This window comes from Desmodus rotundus, chromosome 6 (genome assembly GCF_022682495.2).
Source record: "Desmodus rotundus isolate HL8 chromosome 6, HLdesRot8A.1, whole genome shotgun sequence".
NCBI classification, from domain to species: domain Eukaryota; kingdom Metazoa; phylum Chordata; class Mammalia; order Chiroptera; family Phyllostomidae; genus Desmodus; species Desmodus rotundus.
In genome coordinates, this window is record NC_071392.1 from 98,822,579 (window position 1) to 98,838,315 (window position 15,737).

A 15,737-nucleotide genomic window follows, 5' to 3' on the forward strand; every position below is an offset into this window, starting at 1 on the left:
GCTCACATGTCAATTTCCAATCTACCCCCACCTTAGCAGGCCAACACCGTTCCTTTCGGTCTTGCAGATTTCCTTCCAGATGGGCAGCTCTCTGCACGTGTTTGCAGCCGCAATGCATGATTTGCATTGTTTAACTGTTCTGCATTCCATTACAATTTTGTGGATTTATTCTTCTTAAAGAAGAAAGTCAGAAATCACCATTCTCTGTATGATTCGCCATTCCCCGCACAATGCAGTGGACGGGGTAGGTGTTCCGAGAGGGCGTTTGTGGGTGCTTGTGTGTGTGTCTGTGTCTAGGGTGTCTTGATGCGTGGAAGATGATGAGAGTTTATCAAATAGAGATGCAAAAACATGTCTACGGGCAAGACGGAGTCTGAGGACACATTTTCTTGGGCCCACAAGTTGTGATGGTTTTGCTGTCGGTTTTAACTAGAATTCATTCCCAAGAGTTACAGGCTGGGAGACACTATATGCAGAAGACTCAAATCCTCAGCTTCTCTGGGGAAAAAACATCAAGAGATCTCCTACATGGAGCCCAGAGTCTCATGTCAACAGTTGTCAGCTCATAGGTTTTTGACATTTCACTCCAGCGCCCCCTCTTCTCTCACTGATATGTTTTCTCCAACCCCTGTTGGCGGTGGAAATCACAACTTCTGATACAGCTATAAATGTGTACCTACAGGTTGTGTCTACAGAGGTCCATGCACACCCAAATCGATACTAATGTAACACACTCCCTATGATGGAGTCAGCGATGACGTCTCCCCTAAATTCATACATGGAAATCTCCACCTCGAAGCGGAGGGTATTAGAAGGTGGGGCCCTTGGGATGTGATTAGGTCCTTAGGGCACAGTGCCCTTATAAAAGAAACCTCAAAGCAATCCCTCACCCCTTCGGTCCCGTGAGACAGAGAGAAAAGACAGCCGAGAAGTGGCCCACCCAGACGCAGACTCTCAGAGCACCTTGACCTTGTTGGACTCCCAGCCTCCCCGTGAGAAATTAGTTTCTGTGGTATACAAGCTGTCTAGTCTACGGTATTGGTTAGAGGAGCCCAAAGGGATTATGGCGCACACCTACAATCACTGACTCACAAGGTAGGCGAGGAGGTCGCTGTGTTAGCAATTGGCTCCTCCGGGCCGTCCCAGGATGGCACTTAATCCGAGCAATCCACGGTGGAGGACAACAGTTCACCTGCTTGAATAGCACCGGCTGGGGTTTGCAGCCCACAGATTCCCAGGCTGCCTTTGGCGCGGTACCCACCAGGTCCCAAGGAGGAAATGCCAGACGTACCATGGAATTTTTCACGCTCTGCAGCAAGCGCTCGTGCTGCTCGGCGATGGCCAGGGCAGCAGAGTGGACTTTCTGGTAGATGGCCTCCCCATCTCGTGTCTGAAAGATAAATAGCCCTTCGCCAGTCTCACACATCCTGCAAAAGCAAAGACAAAGAGCTTCTGAGAGTCTGGCCCCTGGAAGTTCCGTGTGCCAAGAGTCTAAAACACCCCCCAGGAAACAAGACCTATTTCTTTCATACAAGATGAGGACCTGCATGCCCATGTGCTAAACAAAGTTAAGGAGAGTCCAATTTCCAGTGAATGGTTATGAATATGGGCTGGGAACCAAGGGGTTTCCAAACTTTTGGCATCTCTGGACCACCCTGGAAGAGTGGGCCACACGTTAAATACACAAACACTAATGAAAAATGATAAGCAAAAAAAAAAAAAAAAAAAGGGTTTTAAGTAACTTTACGGTTTTGTGCTGGACCACATTCAGAGTCATTCTCAGCCTCACGTGGCCCGCAGGCCGTGGGCTGGACACCCCTGCAAGTGAAGGCTTACACAGTGTTGATTTTTTGGTTTTGGTCAAGCAAAGTAGAAAGTTAATTTTTTTAAAAAGGCCTTTCTTGATTTTTAGCATCACCCTGCACTTGGCTTTACCACTCTCGAAGAGGGTGCCTGTGTGACTGCTTTGTTCCCCTCAGTCCAGGAATCGGAGACCCATCGGCATCCCCGCCACTCCGCTCAAAGGCCCGAGGGCTCTCAGACTCTGTTCTAACTTTCCTCACAGATGGCGCTCGAAGGGTTCTCTCCTTTCCACCGTCACAGATTGAATGACACCCTAGCTCCCACTCATGTGACGAATCAAGTGCAGGTGAGAATTTTTTTAATGACCACGACTGTGCTGAATTAACGTTTGGAATGTAAGAGAGGTTTTCCGCGGGAAGCCCTATGGGTTTAATCATTAATGTTACGGATTAAAAGGAAGATCACCACCAACTCAGGCTGCTGAACCAGAACTGAATTCCACGAATAAGGGGAGACTGGCACACATAATTAGGCAAGAAGCAAATAACGTGTTTTAATTGCTATACATATTACATGCATATACATACATGATATATACTTACCCAATATATTTAATGACTCTAAATATTTTTAAAGAACATGAGTAGTATTATATGTGAGGATGTTTTTAAAGGTCTGATTTTGATATAGGCACATACCGACAGAACGCTAAGAGGTTTTTCTTTATTTTAAGGAACCTAATTATTCTAGGACACAATGCCACTCCCACTATCTCAGCACCTCTGAAAACCTGAATACTGGCCTCAGTGCCTGAGTTCCGCTCACGTCGGAAGAACTGCTTAGCACAACATGGAAACTAAGCAAATCTTTGACCCAAACCGCTGTTAATTATTTTATCTAGCCCAGTCTATGTAATTACCACAGTAAAAATAGAAAGAGTCCTCCCAATCTAATTTCCCACGGTTGGCCCGGTGCCACGGCCATATGGCAGCTCTCAGCACATACGGAGCACAGTGTATGTAACCGGTCAAAACCTGCCTCGCTTGAGTTTCACTCATATGGGCTATGGGAGAAGAGAAAGAAAGAAAGAAAACAGACGGCCCTTCCAGTAAGCTAATATAGAGAACTACCTCACGAGGCAATTCTAACCTCACGAAGAACAAAATACTAAGAACTAATGCCTTCTATTCAAGTCCTCTTTCTTTCCTGATGGCATCCTCCAGTACTTCAACATCCACTGCTATCTCATTGATGCTACCACACAAACTGGACACCGAATTCTCCAAGGTCTGATGCTTTTTATGCCTCCTTTTTCCATCAAATATGGAACTACAATTCGCAAAGAGGAGGAAGTGACCTCAAATCAATTCTTGAAGAGGAAGAAGTGGCCTTCTGTTTTCCCTACGATCAAGGTTATCATTCACTTACTTACTTATCTGCCAACCTTGGTTCTCGAAAGAATGAAGATACCTGTTACCCAGAAACAGTGGTAGATGATCGCTTAATATCAAACCCTGCCACCGTGCTTCTCAAACTTGACAATCCAGTGGCTCTTGAAGTGTTTGCAATTGCAATCCACAGTAATAAATATAGTTTAGATTATGAGCCAGTACATCTGCCTGGCTATTTATCTATCATCAACGTATAACATGCTGATGTTTTCTATTCTATTTTATCTTTAACCCTCGTAGAGAAATGCTTCATCTGTATTATGACCCGCTCGCGGGCAAGACCTACTGTTTGATGACCACTCTCTTATCCAACGTCTGCTTTTGACAAACATAATGAATCTACAGTCTTCCTTTAAAGACAATGGAATCTCGAAACAATTATTGCAATCGAAACCAAAAGAAATCACAACCATTGTAGCATGGAGTATTCTTCTTTAACGTACACCAGCAACAGACCCCACCCCTGTCTCCACCTGAGGATCTGGAACATATGCACACTCACAGACAGACACACTTGCACACACACACAACACACACAACTTACCACTTACAGGAAGGACCAGGGGTCACAGTCTCAAATCCAACCAGGGTTGAGACAAAGGTGAATGGATGAAGAGGCTCCGACGCGCTAGATGGGGGCGCAGTAGAGCACATGGGGTGTGGCTGCCGGACAAGCCACCAGTCAGCCCTAGTCAGGGATTCATCTGCAGGTGACACATGGGCCCAATGTGGCCACAGCTTCTGATTGTTTAAGAGAATTCAGAAAACCTGATTTTTATGTGAAATAACCTGAATTTTTCAGCAACTTATTCCATTTTTTCTTAGGCTGTGGGGGCCAAAACACCCCTGTGAACCCGACCTGGCTGAAGGCCACACGCTGGCACTGAACGGAACAGCAACTAGGCCTTTCGGCCTTGCTGATCAGAGGCTCGCATCCTTCCGTGGGACAGCGTGGCCCAGGAAGGTGACAATGAACAAAATATGGCCCTTAAATGCTGCTCCCGAGTCTCTCCTAACCTCAACCCAGGCATTTTTTCATTTCAGCCACTCCTTCCCAACAGATGTGGGAGCTGTTTCATAAGCCACTTTAAATCCATTAAAAATGTCACTGCATGCCTTCGTCAAAATAATACAATGGGTGAATCCCCAAGACAAATAAGAAGAAAGTAGGAAAAAAAGAAAAGAGGAAAGGAAGGGAAAAGAAAACACATCAGACAGGCTAATGGTCTTATGTAACCCAATATAGCGACCTCTGCGTCTCATCGCCAGAGAACACAGCACAGAGCCAACAGGGTCCAGGGAACATGATGTCCCTGTAGACAGAGCTTTTGCTCTGACTTCCTCACAACTTTCCCACCAGTGCCTAGAACCGGGCATGGCCTCTATTGGGCGCTCAGCAAATACCAGTAGAACGCGTTGTGAAGTGGCAGGCTGCTGACAGAAAAGGCAGAACTGGGCACTTGGCCCAGGCTTCCACGAGCAAGTCTTATTTAAACTGAGGTCTCATTGAGATGACCTCAGGAATGTGATGGTTTGGAAGAAAAAGCTAGGAGAACTGTCCCAACATAAATACCACACACTGAATGCCTTGAGGTGGGACACCGTTCCAGGGACTCCCACCTGGTGGGGAGAGGGCGGAGGAGGGGCAGCCCCGGTGCACGGACTGCCGTCAACTGAGCGTGAGTGTCCGGGGGTTGACAGGCTTCACTATTTCAGAGTCACCGCCTGCAAGCAATGGTCCCCAAAGGCACAAAGGTCCAACTGTAGAAACTCTTTCTCTCTTTGCCAATCCCATTTCACACCCATGCATTTTGTTAGCAAAGTATTAATAAGTTGAAATTATAAAAACCCGAAAGAAGTGATCTCATCCTGGGCGGTGTTAATCAGTAAGCCAGCCAGTTCCATACCACCTCACTCTACAGACGTACCGGGAGTGTGTGCGTCGGCACATACATTTGTCTGTTTAGAATATTCGGACCCTGCTGAAAGCAGGGTGAACCTGATGCTCGCCATGCATGTTTAAGATGCCCTTCTGTCCACCCCCGCAAAGTGGTCATGAAATCAATGCCCAGTTTCCCATACGCAATTGCATATTATAATTGAAGGAGTACAGTATTGTCAGACCAACATAAGGCAAATCATAGTATCAGCTCAGATGGGTGTGACAAGGGTAAAGACGTGGCTGTTTCAGGTGAAGGGACTGAGAAGTACAGACTGGCAGTTACAAAACAGTCACGAGGCTGTAAAGTACAGCTCAGCGAATAGTCAACAACATTGCCATAGGTAGGCATGGTGCCAGGTGGGTGCTAGCCTTACTGGGGGTATCACTCCATAAATGATGTGACTGTCTCACCACTACGCTGCACACCTGAAACTAATACAAAATAAGACCAAATGTAAACTGTAATTGAAAAATATAAAAAAAAGACATGGCTTTTTCTTTGTGGTGGTTACAGTTTATTTGGTTATAGACAGGTCTACATACGTGAGCAGCTTCAAGAATAATATCACGGTGGCATTGGTGAGAGGGGCGATTAAGCAAGGAACCATGTAGTTAGGAAGAGAGGTGGGTGTCAGCCTTAGATGACAAAAAGAAAGTTAGGAAGCCCCAAACCTGAGAGGAACCAATCAGAAGCTCCTTGGCAGAGGACACAAAATCAGGAGCAAAAAACTTTAGAATGTTTACATTTCTTTTGTCTGTGAAAGTGAGGTGAATGGATGTAAGGACCCTTCCCCCACCCGTGGCTACGGCGATACCAAAGACACTATGACTAGAAAACACACACAAAGAAACGCAAAACGAAGTAATTGAGAGGTTTAAACACAGCGACGCCAGTAGCTCCATCTGGAAGAAAAATCTGGGGAGGGGTCTGTCGGGAGCTTGTAATATAGAACAGGGTCAAGAACAGGGTCTCTACATTGGCACAATTAACAGTCGCAATGTTGATACAGTCAGATCGTTCTTTGTTGTAGGGGACAGTCCCAGGCACGGCAGGACATTTAGCAGCATCTCCGGTCTCTACTTGCTGGGTACCAAAATTGTCTCCAAACACTGAGCAATGGCACCCGTCCCTCTTCCTAGCAACACCCTTGCTTCCTGAATTGCTCCTCTGACCACTGCAAACAAGGGCTTGAGGGTGATGACCTTAAGTGGTACAGAGGTTACACACACAAGGCAGCTCCTGGGATGCAGGAACTATTGCCTCCCAAAAGAGTGTGCTCTGGCCAAGGTCAAGAGACCATCCCAACCTTTGGCATCATTGCCTGGTTGATCTCAGCTTGAGACAAGGTGGCAGTCTGACACTGCTAGTGCCGTGTGTGTGTGTATGTGTGTGTGTGACTGCTTTGCTGTGACCAGCACAGGGTGAGGAACAGCAGGGGCTAGCCCTTCGGGAATATCAGTCATTCAACTACAATTTCCATTGGTTTGTCAAATCTTTGTGCTACCTATTTAATACTTATTTAATCAACTAACACTTTCCCCCTTAAACAAAGGTATCATAAATGGAATAATCAAATCCATATCCTAAGCCACTTTGCACTGATGTTAATTAAAAGCAGGCATTAAAATGGATGTAATGCAAACAAAATAATGTTGTTAAATTGCCTGGGTCCTCTTGTTAAAGATCTGAGCTGGAAGTGTATTCCCTTCTTAGGGAGTCAGGTAAATTAGAAAGTGTTAGAAGATGTATTAAGATAGGCCAGCACCCTCTGAAATGTTTCTCTATGATTTGATCAAAGGGAACAGAAAGGTTATTGAAAAGAGCATGACTATTACCTCACGTATTTAACACCATGCCTCCATGACCTGAAATCATCCCCCATTTTGGTGCAAGTGTGGTTCCTGGAGACCTGCTCCAGGTGGTGTGGGAGACAGGTGTGGGAGACAGGAAGTCTCCATCACTTCCCTCGTATGCTCGAATCGTGACCTTGGGCACGTTCCTTGACCTCTTCAAGTTTCAGAGCCCTCGTATTTCAAATGTAATGAGATCACCCAAGCCTCGCAGAGTGACGGGAAGCAGTATTTTATATTTAGCAAAGGATCTGACACCAATCAGCATTTCTTGAGGATTTCTGTTGTTATTTTAACCCTTTCGATGTCGAGGCCAGTGAGGATGGCAGTTCTCAGGGAAAACTCAAGAAGGAGCCACAGCCGCATCTCAGCCTCGAAGGAAGTGTGTGTGCCCACATCCCAGAACAAAACAGAGAAGCGGGGTGAGATGCGTGAGGGTGGAGAGCATGTGGCTGGGGAAGGTTTCTGTGTGAGGCTCACGGGTGGGGCGTGGGAAGACAGAATCTTAGGAACCTGCTCCTTGAGAACGAAAACACGTGTTCAGTCTCCCTTTAAGAAAAGAAGCAGTTTTCATTAAATAAAAACTATGCCAAAAAATGGGTGTTCTGTTCTCCAGCTCCAGTGAAGTATTCTGTGTCTGTTCAGGGTGTTAGCAACACCTTCTATGCAGGATATAAAGCTTATTAGCCAAGGGAGTGGGAGGAAGATGAAGGTCCCGGTTCAGCCAGGGCATTGTCACACCCTGTGGTTCTGTCCTCAGTGTCACCAGGCCTCCTGACCGAGTCCCCTGAATGTGTACAGAGGCCACCATTAGCACTTTCGTTATAAATCCAACCCCTGATACGTGTGCAGGTTTGTGGGGCAGATCATCCAAAGTCATAGAGCGTGGCGAGTATACGGGAGAGTAGTAGTTTGTTCATTGCGTCTGTTCTTAGTCACGTAACACGTAAAGTCCAGGAGAGGTCACGCTTTCCTTCGTTTTTTGCTTTCTCAGCTAGGCCCCGACCCAGAACCAAGTGCCCTGTCCAGGAAGCATCTTCACCCGCCTTCCTGCCGTAGCAGTTTGTAAACAGCGGCTTGGAACTGAAGTGCTTCGCCGAGTTTCCAAACCCAAACACGGCATCTACCTTTACTAGCCCTGACGGAATGAAGGGCCAACTAGTCAGAGGGGAGTAGCTGAAGCAGCCTTGAGGTTCATGTGTCCACCAGCTGGGGTCAGCTCATCCTCAGTCCGGGCCTCACCCCCGTCGCCCCTTTTCCCGTAGCTTTAGCGGTTCCTCGGCGATCACAAACGGCCCCCTTTGGTTCGCCTGGGGTTCTTGGGCTAGCCACACAGACACGATGTGATTTAGGGTGGACCTGGAGACTCAACGCCGCTGTGTGGGCCATCAGTGAATCAATCACGCACGTGTGCGGCGGAGCCCCGGTAACAACTCTGAGCCCGGGGCTGGGGAGAGCTATGGTTGGCGATGCTCTGAGGTGAGGAGGGTACTGCTGTCCCGACCCCACAGGACAGGGCAGCGGAAGCTCCGTGCCTGCTCCTTCTCTGCCCGCCAGCCCTCAAGCCTGCTCCCTGGCTGTCTCCTGCAGACTTGAACCATGAGCTTCTCAGCTTTCCGTGAACTCCATGAGGACTCACCTTAGGCGGTTGTGGGGACCCCTGGAAGGTCTTGGGAATGGTTCCTGTGAACTTTGTAGGTGTCCACCTCTAGTAGCCCCAATGGCTACACACTTGACCAAGACCAAAATCCTAAACATCTGTACAATGGCCTTCAGTCCAGCCATGGCCCCACTGAGGCATCTCCCCCTTATCCAACATCACTGCCCCCTCACTGACTCCACTCCCAGCACACTGGCCTCCGGCTCTCCTTTGCGAGCTCCAGGTATTCCGCACCCTCAGCGCCTTGTCCCAGCCACCTTCCTCTGCTGGAATGCCCTGTCCCCAGATCCCTGCACGGCCCCCTCCCTCACCTCTTTTAGGTCTTTCCTCACACGTGTCTGACTCAGCAAAGCCAGCCCTGCTACCCCTAGCGAAGGCTGCACCCCCGCCTCCCGCACTTCCTCTCCAACAGCTTTACTTCTTGCTGCCGGACTTACACAATCTACATCTGTTTTCTGTCTTTAAATGGTTTTTATCACCTGTATCTTCTGTCCTCTAGAGAGTAAGTTTCAAAATGACAACACCTGGATGTTTTATTCACTGCTACATCCACGGTGCTTGGGACCACACCTGGCTATTAGAATGCACTCAGAGAATATTTGATGGGGGAAGCAATGACTCACTTTTACTGGACTCCAGGTCTCCAGACTCCTGAGGACCATCACGTGGAAAGCGGTGTGATGGAACACACAGTCACTGCAGTTTAAAAAGACTGCATTGTATCCTTGAAAGTCACCAAGAGAGTACATCCTGAATGTTCTCACCACACAGAAGAAAGGTAATGAGGTGCAGTGAGGAAGGTGCTAACTAACCTCATTATTATAACAATCGTTTTACAATATGTCGTGTATCAAATCACATTGTACACCTTAAACATAAGCAATGTTATATGTCACTTACATCTCAAGAAAGCTGGAAAAATACATACATAAATAATGCACATCTAAATTTTTCAAAGAGAGCCATAAGGCAGGATGCATTGCTGAATGTCTGATTTTCCCCAAAGGCCCCGAGAAAGTCATCCTTTCCTCTAGGGATTTCCTGTGCTACAATCCCAGGAGCTCGGGGGCACAGGGGACCTAGCTAAGCTTCCGATGGTGGCCTAGTCCTGTCTGTCTGCACATCCCACACCTAGCACAGAGTCTGGCAAAGAACAGGCTCAGAAAAATGAGAGATCTATTAATGATGGTTATTAGAGAGGCTATTCAGTGGAGTAGACAGGGAACTCTTCCTCCTATTTATTTATAATAAATGTGTGTTACTTTTATAAATTATTTGGGGGTACAGGCTATCCAAGAACAAATGGGATAAATGGCACAATAGTAGTTTCTGCTTTCTTACAAAAGAAGCGATTTCACTTCTGAGCAACCGTGTGTGTGAGATCCAGTTCATTCCATTCAAATCTACCTACTCAACATAGTAGGAAGAACTGAGTGCTTTTTATTTGTTCATTTGCTTGCAATCCTTTAATATGAAAATGCTCTAGAAAATGCTCTATGAATGAGTATATGCTCTATTCAGAAATCAGAGATTATTGAGGAGCTTAGAATCAAGAAGACAACTCGAGAATACTCAAAGATTTATATCAGAATAATTGTCCTATTAGCTGTAAATGCACCGGTTAGAGGGGGACACAGTTTTCCAATGAAAAGTCATTTCACCGATTAGACTTGTTTTTAGAGTGACATGCACGGGAAGCAAACGATTTCTTTTTCAAAGACTGTTCAGATGCCTTTACATCCAAAAAAAAAGAGAAAAAACCCAGCTTCTTCACACATTCATGCACTCCATTTAAGGAAAAGCATTTGTAATGTAATGTTGCTTTTCACATATTCTTGGCACACCAAAAAGTTTTTCTTAAAACAGTGTCGAAAGCGCAGGAGAGAAGCTCTCCAGCTGGTAGAGAGAGCGCTCACGTGTGGTAATTATTCAGTCCGTCCTGCCAAATGTCACCTGGGCAGCTCCCACTCCTGCAGGTGCTATACCCGGAGTACTCATGTCGATCAGCCAGGAGGTACGGCGGAGGCGGGGCTGACACGGAGGCACACGGACTCAGCCGCCAGCTGTGAAACTAACAGGGAAGCCTGCCGGCCACCTGCCTCCTTGCTTTGAGCAATAAACATGTCAGAATGGCTCGGTGGGGAATGGTGCCACAGTCAGGGGCTTGTGCCACCGGACCTCCCCGTAAAGATGGGAGGCCCTGCCCATCGGATGGGCTTCCCTGAGGTCCCCAGGCTTGGGAGTGGAAAGAAACGAACAAAAGACAAGAAAAACCTCAAAAGAAGCAATGTGTGTCTCAGTTCCCAAAACATACTAATTGTTCTTTATCTCCAGGGGCAAGGAATGGCAATTAATAGTGCAACAGCACTTCTCTGAAAAGTTTATGTTTCAACTCTGAATTTCCTTGAGAAAACAAATTGAGATGTGGTCAGATTTGCTTATGGGGGGGTTGCTGGGGAGCAGGGGGGCGGAAATAGCATCTAGAAAACCCTACTGACCTGTAATCATGACAGGAGAGATGGACAATCCTAGCTGTACATGCCTGCGCTCCAAAGTAAAAGAATAGAAGGTTCTAGAATTAAAGTAAACTAAGAAAGTGTATACCCCAGTTTGTGAGTGTAGGTGTAACAGCATCTCTGGCCCTGCTACCCATGAGGTGCCAGTAGTGCTCCCTGTCAGAGGTGTGACAAGCAAAGCGTCTCCAGACATTGCCACATGTCCCTGGAAACCCAATCACGGCCGGCGGAGAGCCAGTGTTCTGCATCTCAGCCTCCTGCTGAGTGACATTGCTAATCACAGGCAGTCGCTTCCCCCCATTTGCATTGGGCGATTATTAAATGTTGTACTGGATACATTTGGTTCAGGTTTTTTTCTAAAACCTCACATTTATTCCCCTTGATGGCTTCAGAACCCCCTTCCTGCTTTGGGAGAACCAACCCCATTCAATTCACAGCCTGTGTGCTTTCCAGAAAGTGCTCTCAGTACAGTACCTGGCACCTTGTAAATGCAATGGTCAGCATACGGCAGGCATTGACAGCTCTTGTCTTGGCTGATGGTGTGAGAAGATCCTAAAACTCCTAGAAGCCACCATGGGGAGCCAGAGTGACACTGTCCCAGAAGAAACAGGACTGAGAGCTGAAACCTGAGGTCATCGTTGACCCTGAAAGAAGCCAAGTCTGAAGGCATCACTGCTCCCTGGACTTTGGGTCAAGTAATCCGTGACTTTCTCTCCTGCTCATTGCACTGGGTTGCTACCACTGCCTACCCTGTGCCGGCATTAGGACTGGGGTGTGTACATGGACCTGTACTCATCTCCATGGCAATCTTGTGAGATACACATATATTACACCCATGTTACAGGTGGCCAATGGGAACCCAGGAAGTTAGCTGATGTACTCAGAGTCCCACAGCCAGCATGTGGTAGAAGTATAATTTAATTTAGTTTTGTCCAACATCCAGGCCAGTTTATCACCCATGCCTACTGTTAGTCTTGAGGGGTGGGCTAAGGTCTTTGACAACATCCCCTGCAGTCTGAACAGAAATACTGGAACATCTTTGTGGAAGCAAGCCTGGTATGTGATAACAGTTCACCCAGAGAGGTTCAACTCCTATTCATTTATCCTTGTGAGGCAGGGGGGAACCTGTATTAGTTAATCAGAAACTGCCTTCTTTTGAACACATCCAAAAATAGCCAAGGAAGAAATTATCTTCACTAATAAAGCAAGGCAGACATGAAAGCTTCACGCTTGGGGGACCAGGAATGATCTTCTTATCCTGAGCATCTTGATGGTAACTGTAAAAATCTATCTTTATTTGAGTTTCAGGCAAAACTATAAATTAGTAATATTACCTTGTGCTTAATACTGCATCCTGCAAACCTAAGCTCTGTTCCAAAAGGAATCATAATAAAATACCAAAGACATTATTTAGAAGAAGTCCAGTACCCTACTAGGCCATCTACATGCATTTGTGCTTTTACCCTGCAAGGAGGTAAATCTCTGGATAAACTTACAAGGGGAGTTCAACACATCGCCCAAGGTCAACAGCTAATAAAGAAGAGAGGTTAAAGCCTAGGGTCTCTCTGACTCTGGAACCAGAGTCCCTTCGCTAACACCACGCTGGCTGAGAAATGAGTAAGGTCCCCAGAACACAATCCCCAGTACTTGCCCTTGCCACCATTCAATCTGGAGTTTGCACCAGGCCCACAAAGCATGACACTGATTAACAATGCTATTCAAAGTCAAAAATTACTCCAAGCCCCGCGCTATTTGAGGCACCAGGCTGTGTGCAGTGGGTTGTGGGTTTTATAATCGCCCAACTGCGGGAGTTCTTGGATGAAATACCCAAAAGGTCAGACCCTAAAGAGACCAAAGTCATAGAAGAAAACTGTTCCATTTTCCAAGACAGCAGCACTCCGTGGCCTTGGTCAAAGATCGCTGGGTAATTCTGAAACGTATGTTTCCAACACAACCACACTTTTTATACACTATTTCTTTCACCTGAACTATTTCAGTATCTCTCCACGTCTACACTTGTGCCCTGTATGCTGTTGTTTACAAATGAGGAACATGATCTCTCTCTCTCTCTCTCTCTCTCTCTCTCACACACACACATACACACACACACAAATACACCTGCTTAAAAAGGCTCCATGGTTTCCTCCATGGCTTAGGAGGAATATAAATGTTTTTTAAAAAATCTTAGATCCTTAGAAGTTCAACCAGATTTCAGTATGAATAAATTGGTCTCAAGGAAGACATATGTAGTAGTAAAACCCGGAAGATTCAGATTAATTTCAAAAAAGTTTCAAATAGTCATAAGATATTACAAAAGTTTACAAGTTGACTAAGGTTTTAGCCTTCAGAAATCATGATTAGAAAAGCCATACACTTTTCCTATTAGTATTCCCTACAAATAGTGAATCAAAGAGCAATGGGAAAATATTCATGTTTGAATATATGCTGCCTGAAATGGCCTGAAACCTCCAGACCAAGGCAGAGCCCCCCCGTGGGTCTGTGCGAAGCAACGGTGGGAATGACCCGGGTTTATGGTCAACATAAAAGTCTATTATAAAGCATTTTTATACCTTGATTTCCCTGGTTACAGTGAACACCCAAATAATATCTGGGACCCAAACAGGAAAACACACCCACCTGCTCAGGCAAATTCTTAATTTTCTCTATAGAGATTTTCCCCCTAAGGATACTAAATAAGTAATTCTGACTGAATCCTGCTTTTACACTGCAAGGAAGGAGTTCTGAAGGAAGAACGTAGTTCCGAAGACTCGGCGTCCTTCCCTAACGCAAGGACCTTTGCGACCCACTGACTGGCTTGCAGCATTTCCATACTGTGCTGGAAGTGATGCTCCACCTGGAATTCACTTTCATTATTGAAAATAAATGGGTCAGAGAAGAGCTGAATGGGAAAGAAGAATTTAAAAACTTTCTAGAATGGTTGTAAGAACATCAAATTGATCATATTTCTGAAAAGCAAGTTTTAAATAACTGGGCTTTGTTTAAAACGGAATTAACAGACGAATTGGAGCGGAAACTTACTGTCACGTATTCAGGTGGACTAGGTAGGGTCTCAGGTGTTTAGAAGTTCTGTGTTTACTCTCCTTGTATGAAGTACCATATTCCTGCCCAGTTAGACACACATCTTATTTTTTAAGTCACAAATTGGAGGTTTTCAGCTTCGACACAATGTCAGGCCATTTACAGAAGGACTTGTACTTCTCAAAATTTAGTCATTCAAATTTCTAAAATATAAAATGTACATGCAGTGTTTGTTTCAAAAAGAGAGCCTAAATGGGAGGAAGGACAGTGAAACACTGATTAGACTGATCTCTTTGTAGCTAATGACCCGCCCAAAGGCTGGGCAGCCCGGTGTCCTCTCCCAGACTAACACCCGGAAGGACACAGGGAAACCCCGCAGCACTCGCTGTGCGGGGCACTTCGATGAGCTCATCTCCGAGTTCCCTCTTCCAGCGCCGGCATCACTCACCACGCTGAGAGAAAAGCAGGTGGAACTAGGCCACCTGCAGCTTCAATTAGGTCAGTGCCCCCCCTACCGATAATGACCACGGTCAGCTCAGACGAGGAAACTAAACAGAGACAATAGGGAAGTTTCCGAAACACTAAGCAGCCGGACCCAGTACATTGTCACCTCGTTCAACCTCAGTTTGTGGTATGCAGTCAAACCATGAAGTGAAAACTCCCATCGTACTCCCGAGACTTTAGAATCGCCCGTGGAAAAGAATGCCATGTTTACTGATATGTGAGTGGTTCACAGCCTGCCCTCCTAACACTGTAGGGTCATACACAGCTCTATGCGAGTCCCAAAGTGTGGTGCCAGATGGATCTCACAGGTAAACCAAGGCCTCAAATGACGTGCACCTGGTGGGGGTGGGGGGAGGGGGGACATGGAAAAACAAGCATGAAACTCACCTCCCTGCCTCAAAAGTGAACCAAGCAGCATCTCGTCCGTACCGCCGCAGGGCGCTTAGCGGCCAAGAGATGAGTCTGACTCTGGGATTCTGGACGTCCCAAAGACAGATGTGCTCACATGTAATCTGCAAGGCACATTCGCCATGTACATCTAAGTTAGGAGATGGCATCAAATACACATTGAATCTCTCTGGGAGAAAAACAAAAGGTTAGTCTAAAATCCCCAGGAATAAAACATCAAAGACACTGTAGGAACACAGAGGCATTTCAACATCACTCAAGCTCACAATCTAGCTTTTCACTGAACACTCAAAAAGATAAACCTTCCTCCTAAGCTAACAGTCCCAGAAAATGATTTTTTAAATGAAGACCATATTAAATCACATGAGACAGACTGCCTGTTAACACACACTAAACACTATTCAAATGAGCAAAGACCATTTTTAGACTTTTTCAATTTGCATAATAAAAAAATGTGTATGCCAATAAAAGGCTAAAGCAAGGAAACCATTAAAAACATTTTTTCCCTGCCAAGTACATATTAATTACACCCACACCTCTGTGTTCACAGCAGATGCAGGTGT

The 15,737-nt window shown here is 46.1% G+C and overlaps 1 protein-coding gene across 4 annotated transcripts in view; it reads right to left on the reverse strand.

Moving 5' to 3' along the window:
• DOK5 (docking protein 5) overlaps positions 1-15,737 on the reverse strand; it is a 232,362-nt gene that overhangs the window by 24,893 nt on the left and 191,732 nt on the right. For all 4 annotated transcript variants that reach the window (XM_053926002.2, XM_024559408.4, XM_053926003.2 and 1 more), the window contains 2 exons: positions 15,154-15,343; positions 1,292-1,427 (listed from right to left, as the gene is read on the reverse strand). In XM_053926002.2, the coding sequence (XP_053781977.1) occupies positions 1,292-1,427; positions 15,154-15,343 (326 nt within the window). The remainder of the gene's footprint in view (positions 1-1,291; positions 1,428-15,153; positions 15,344-15,737) is intronic.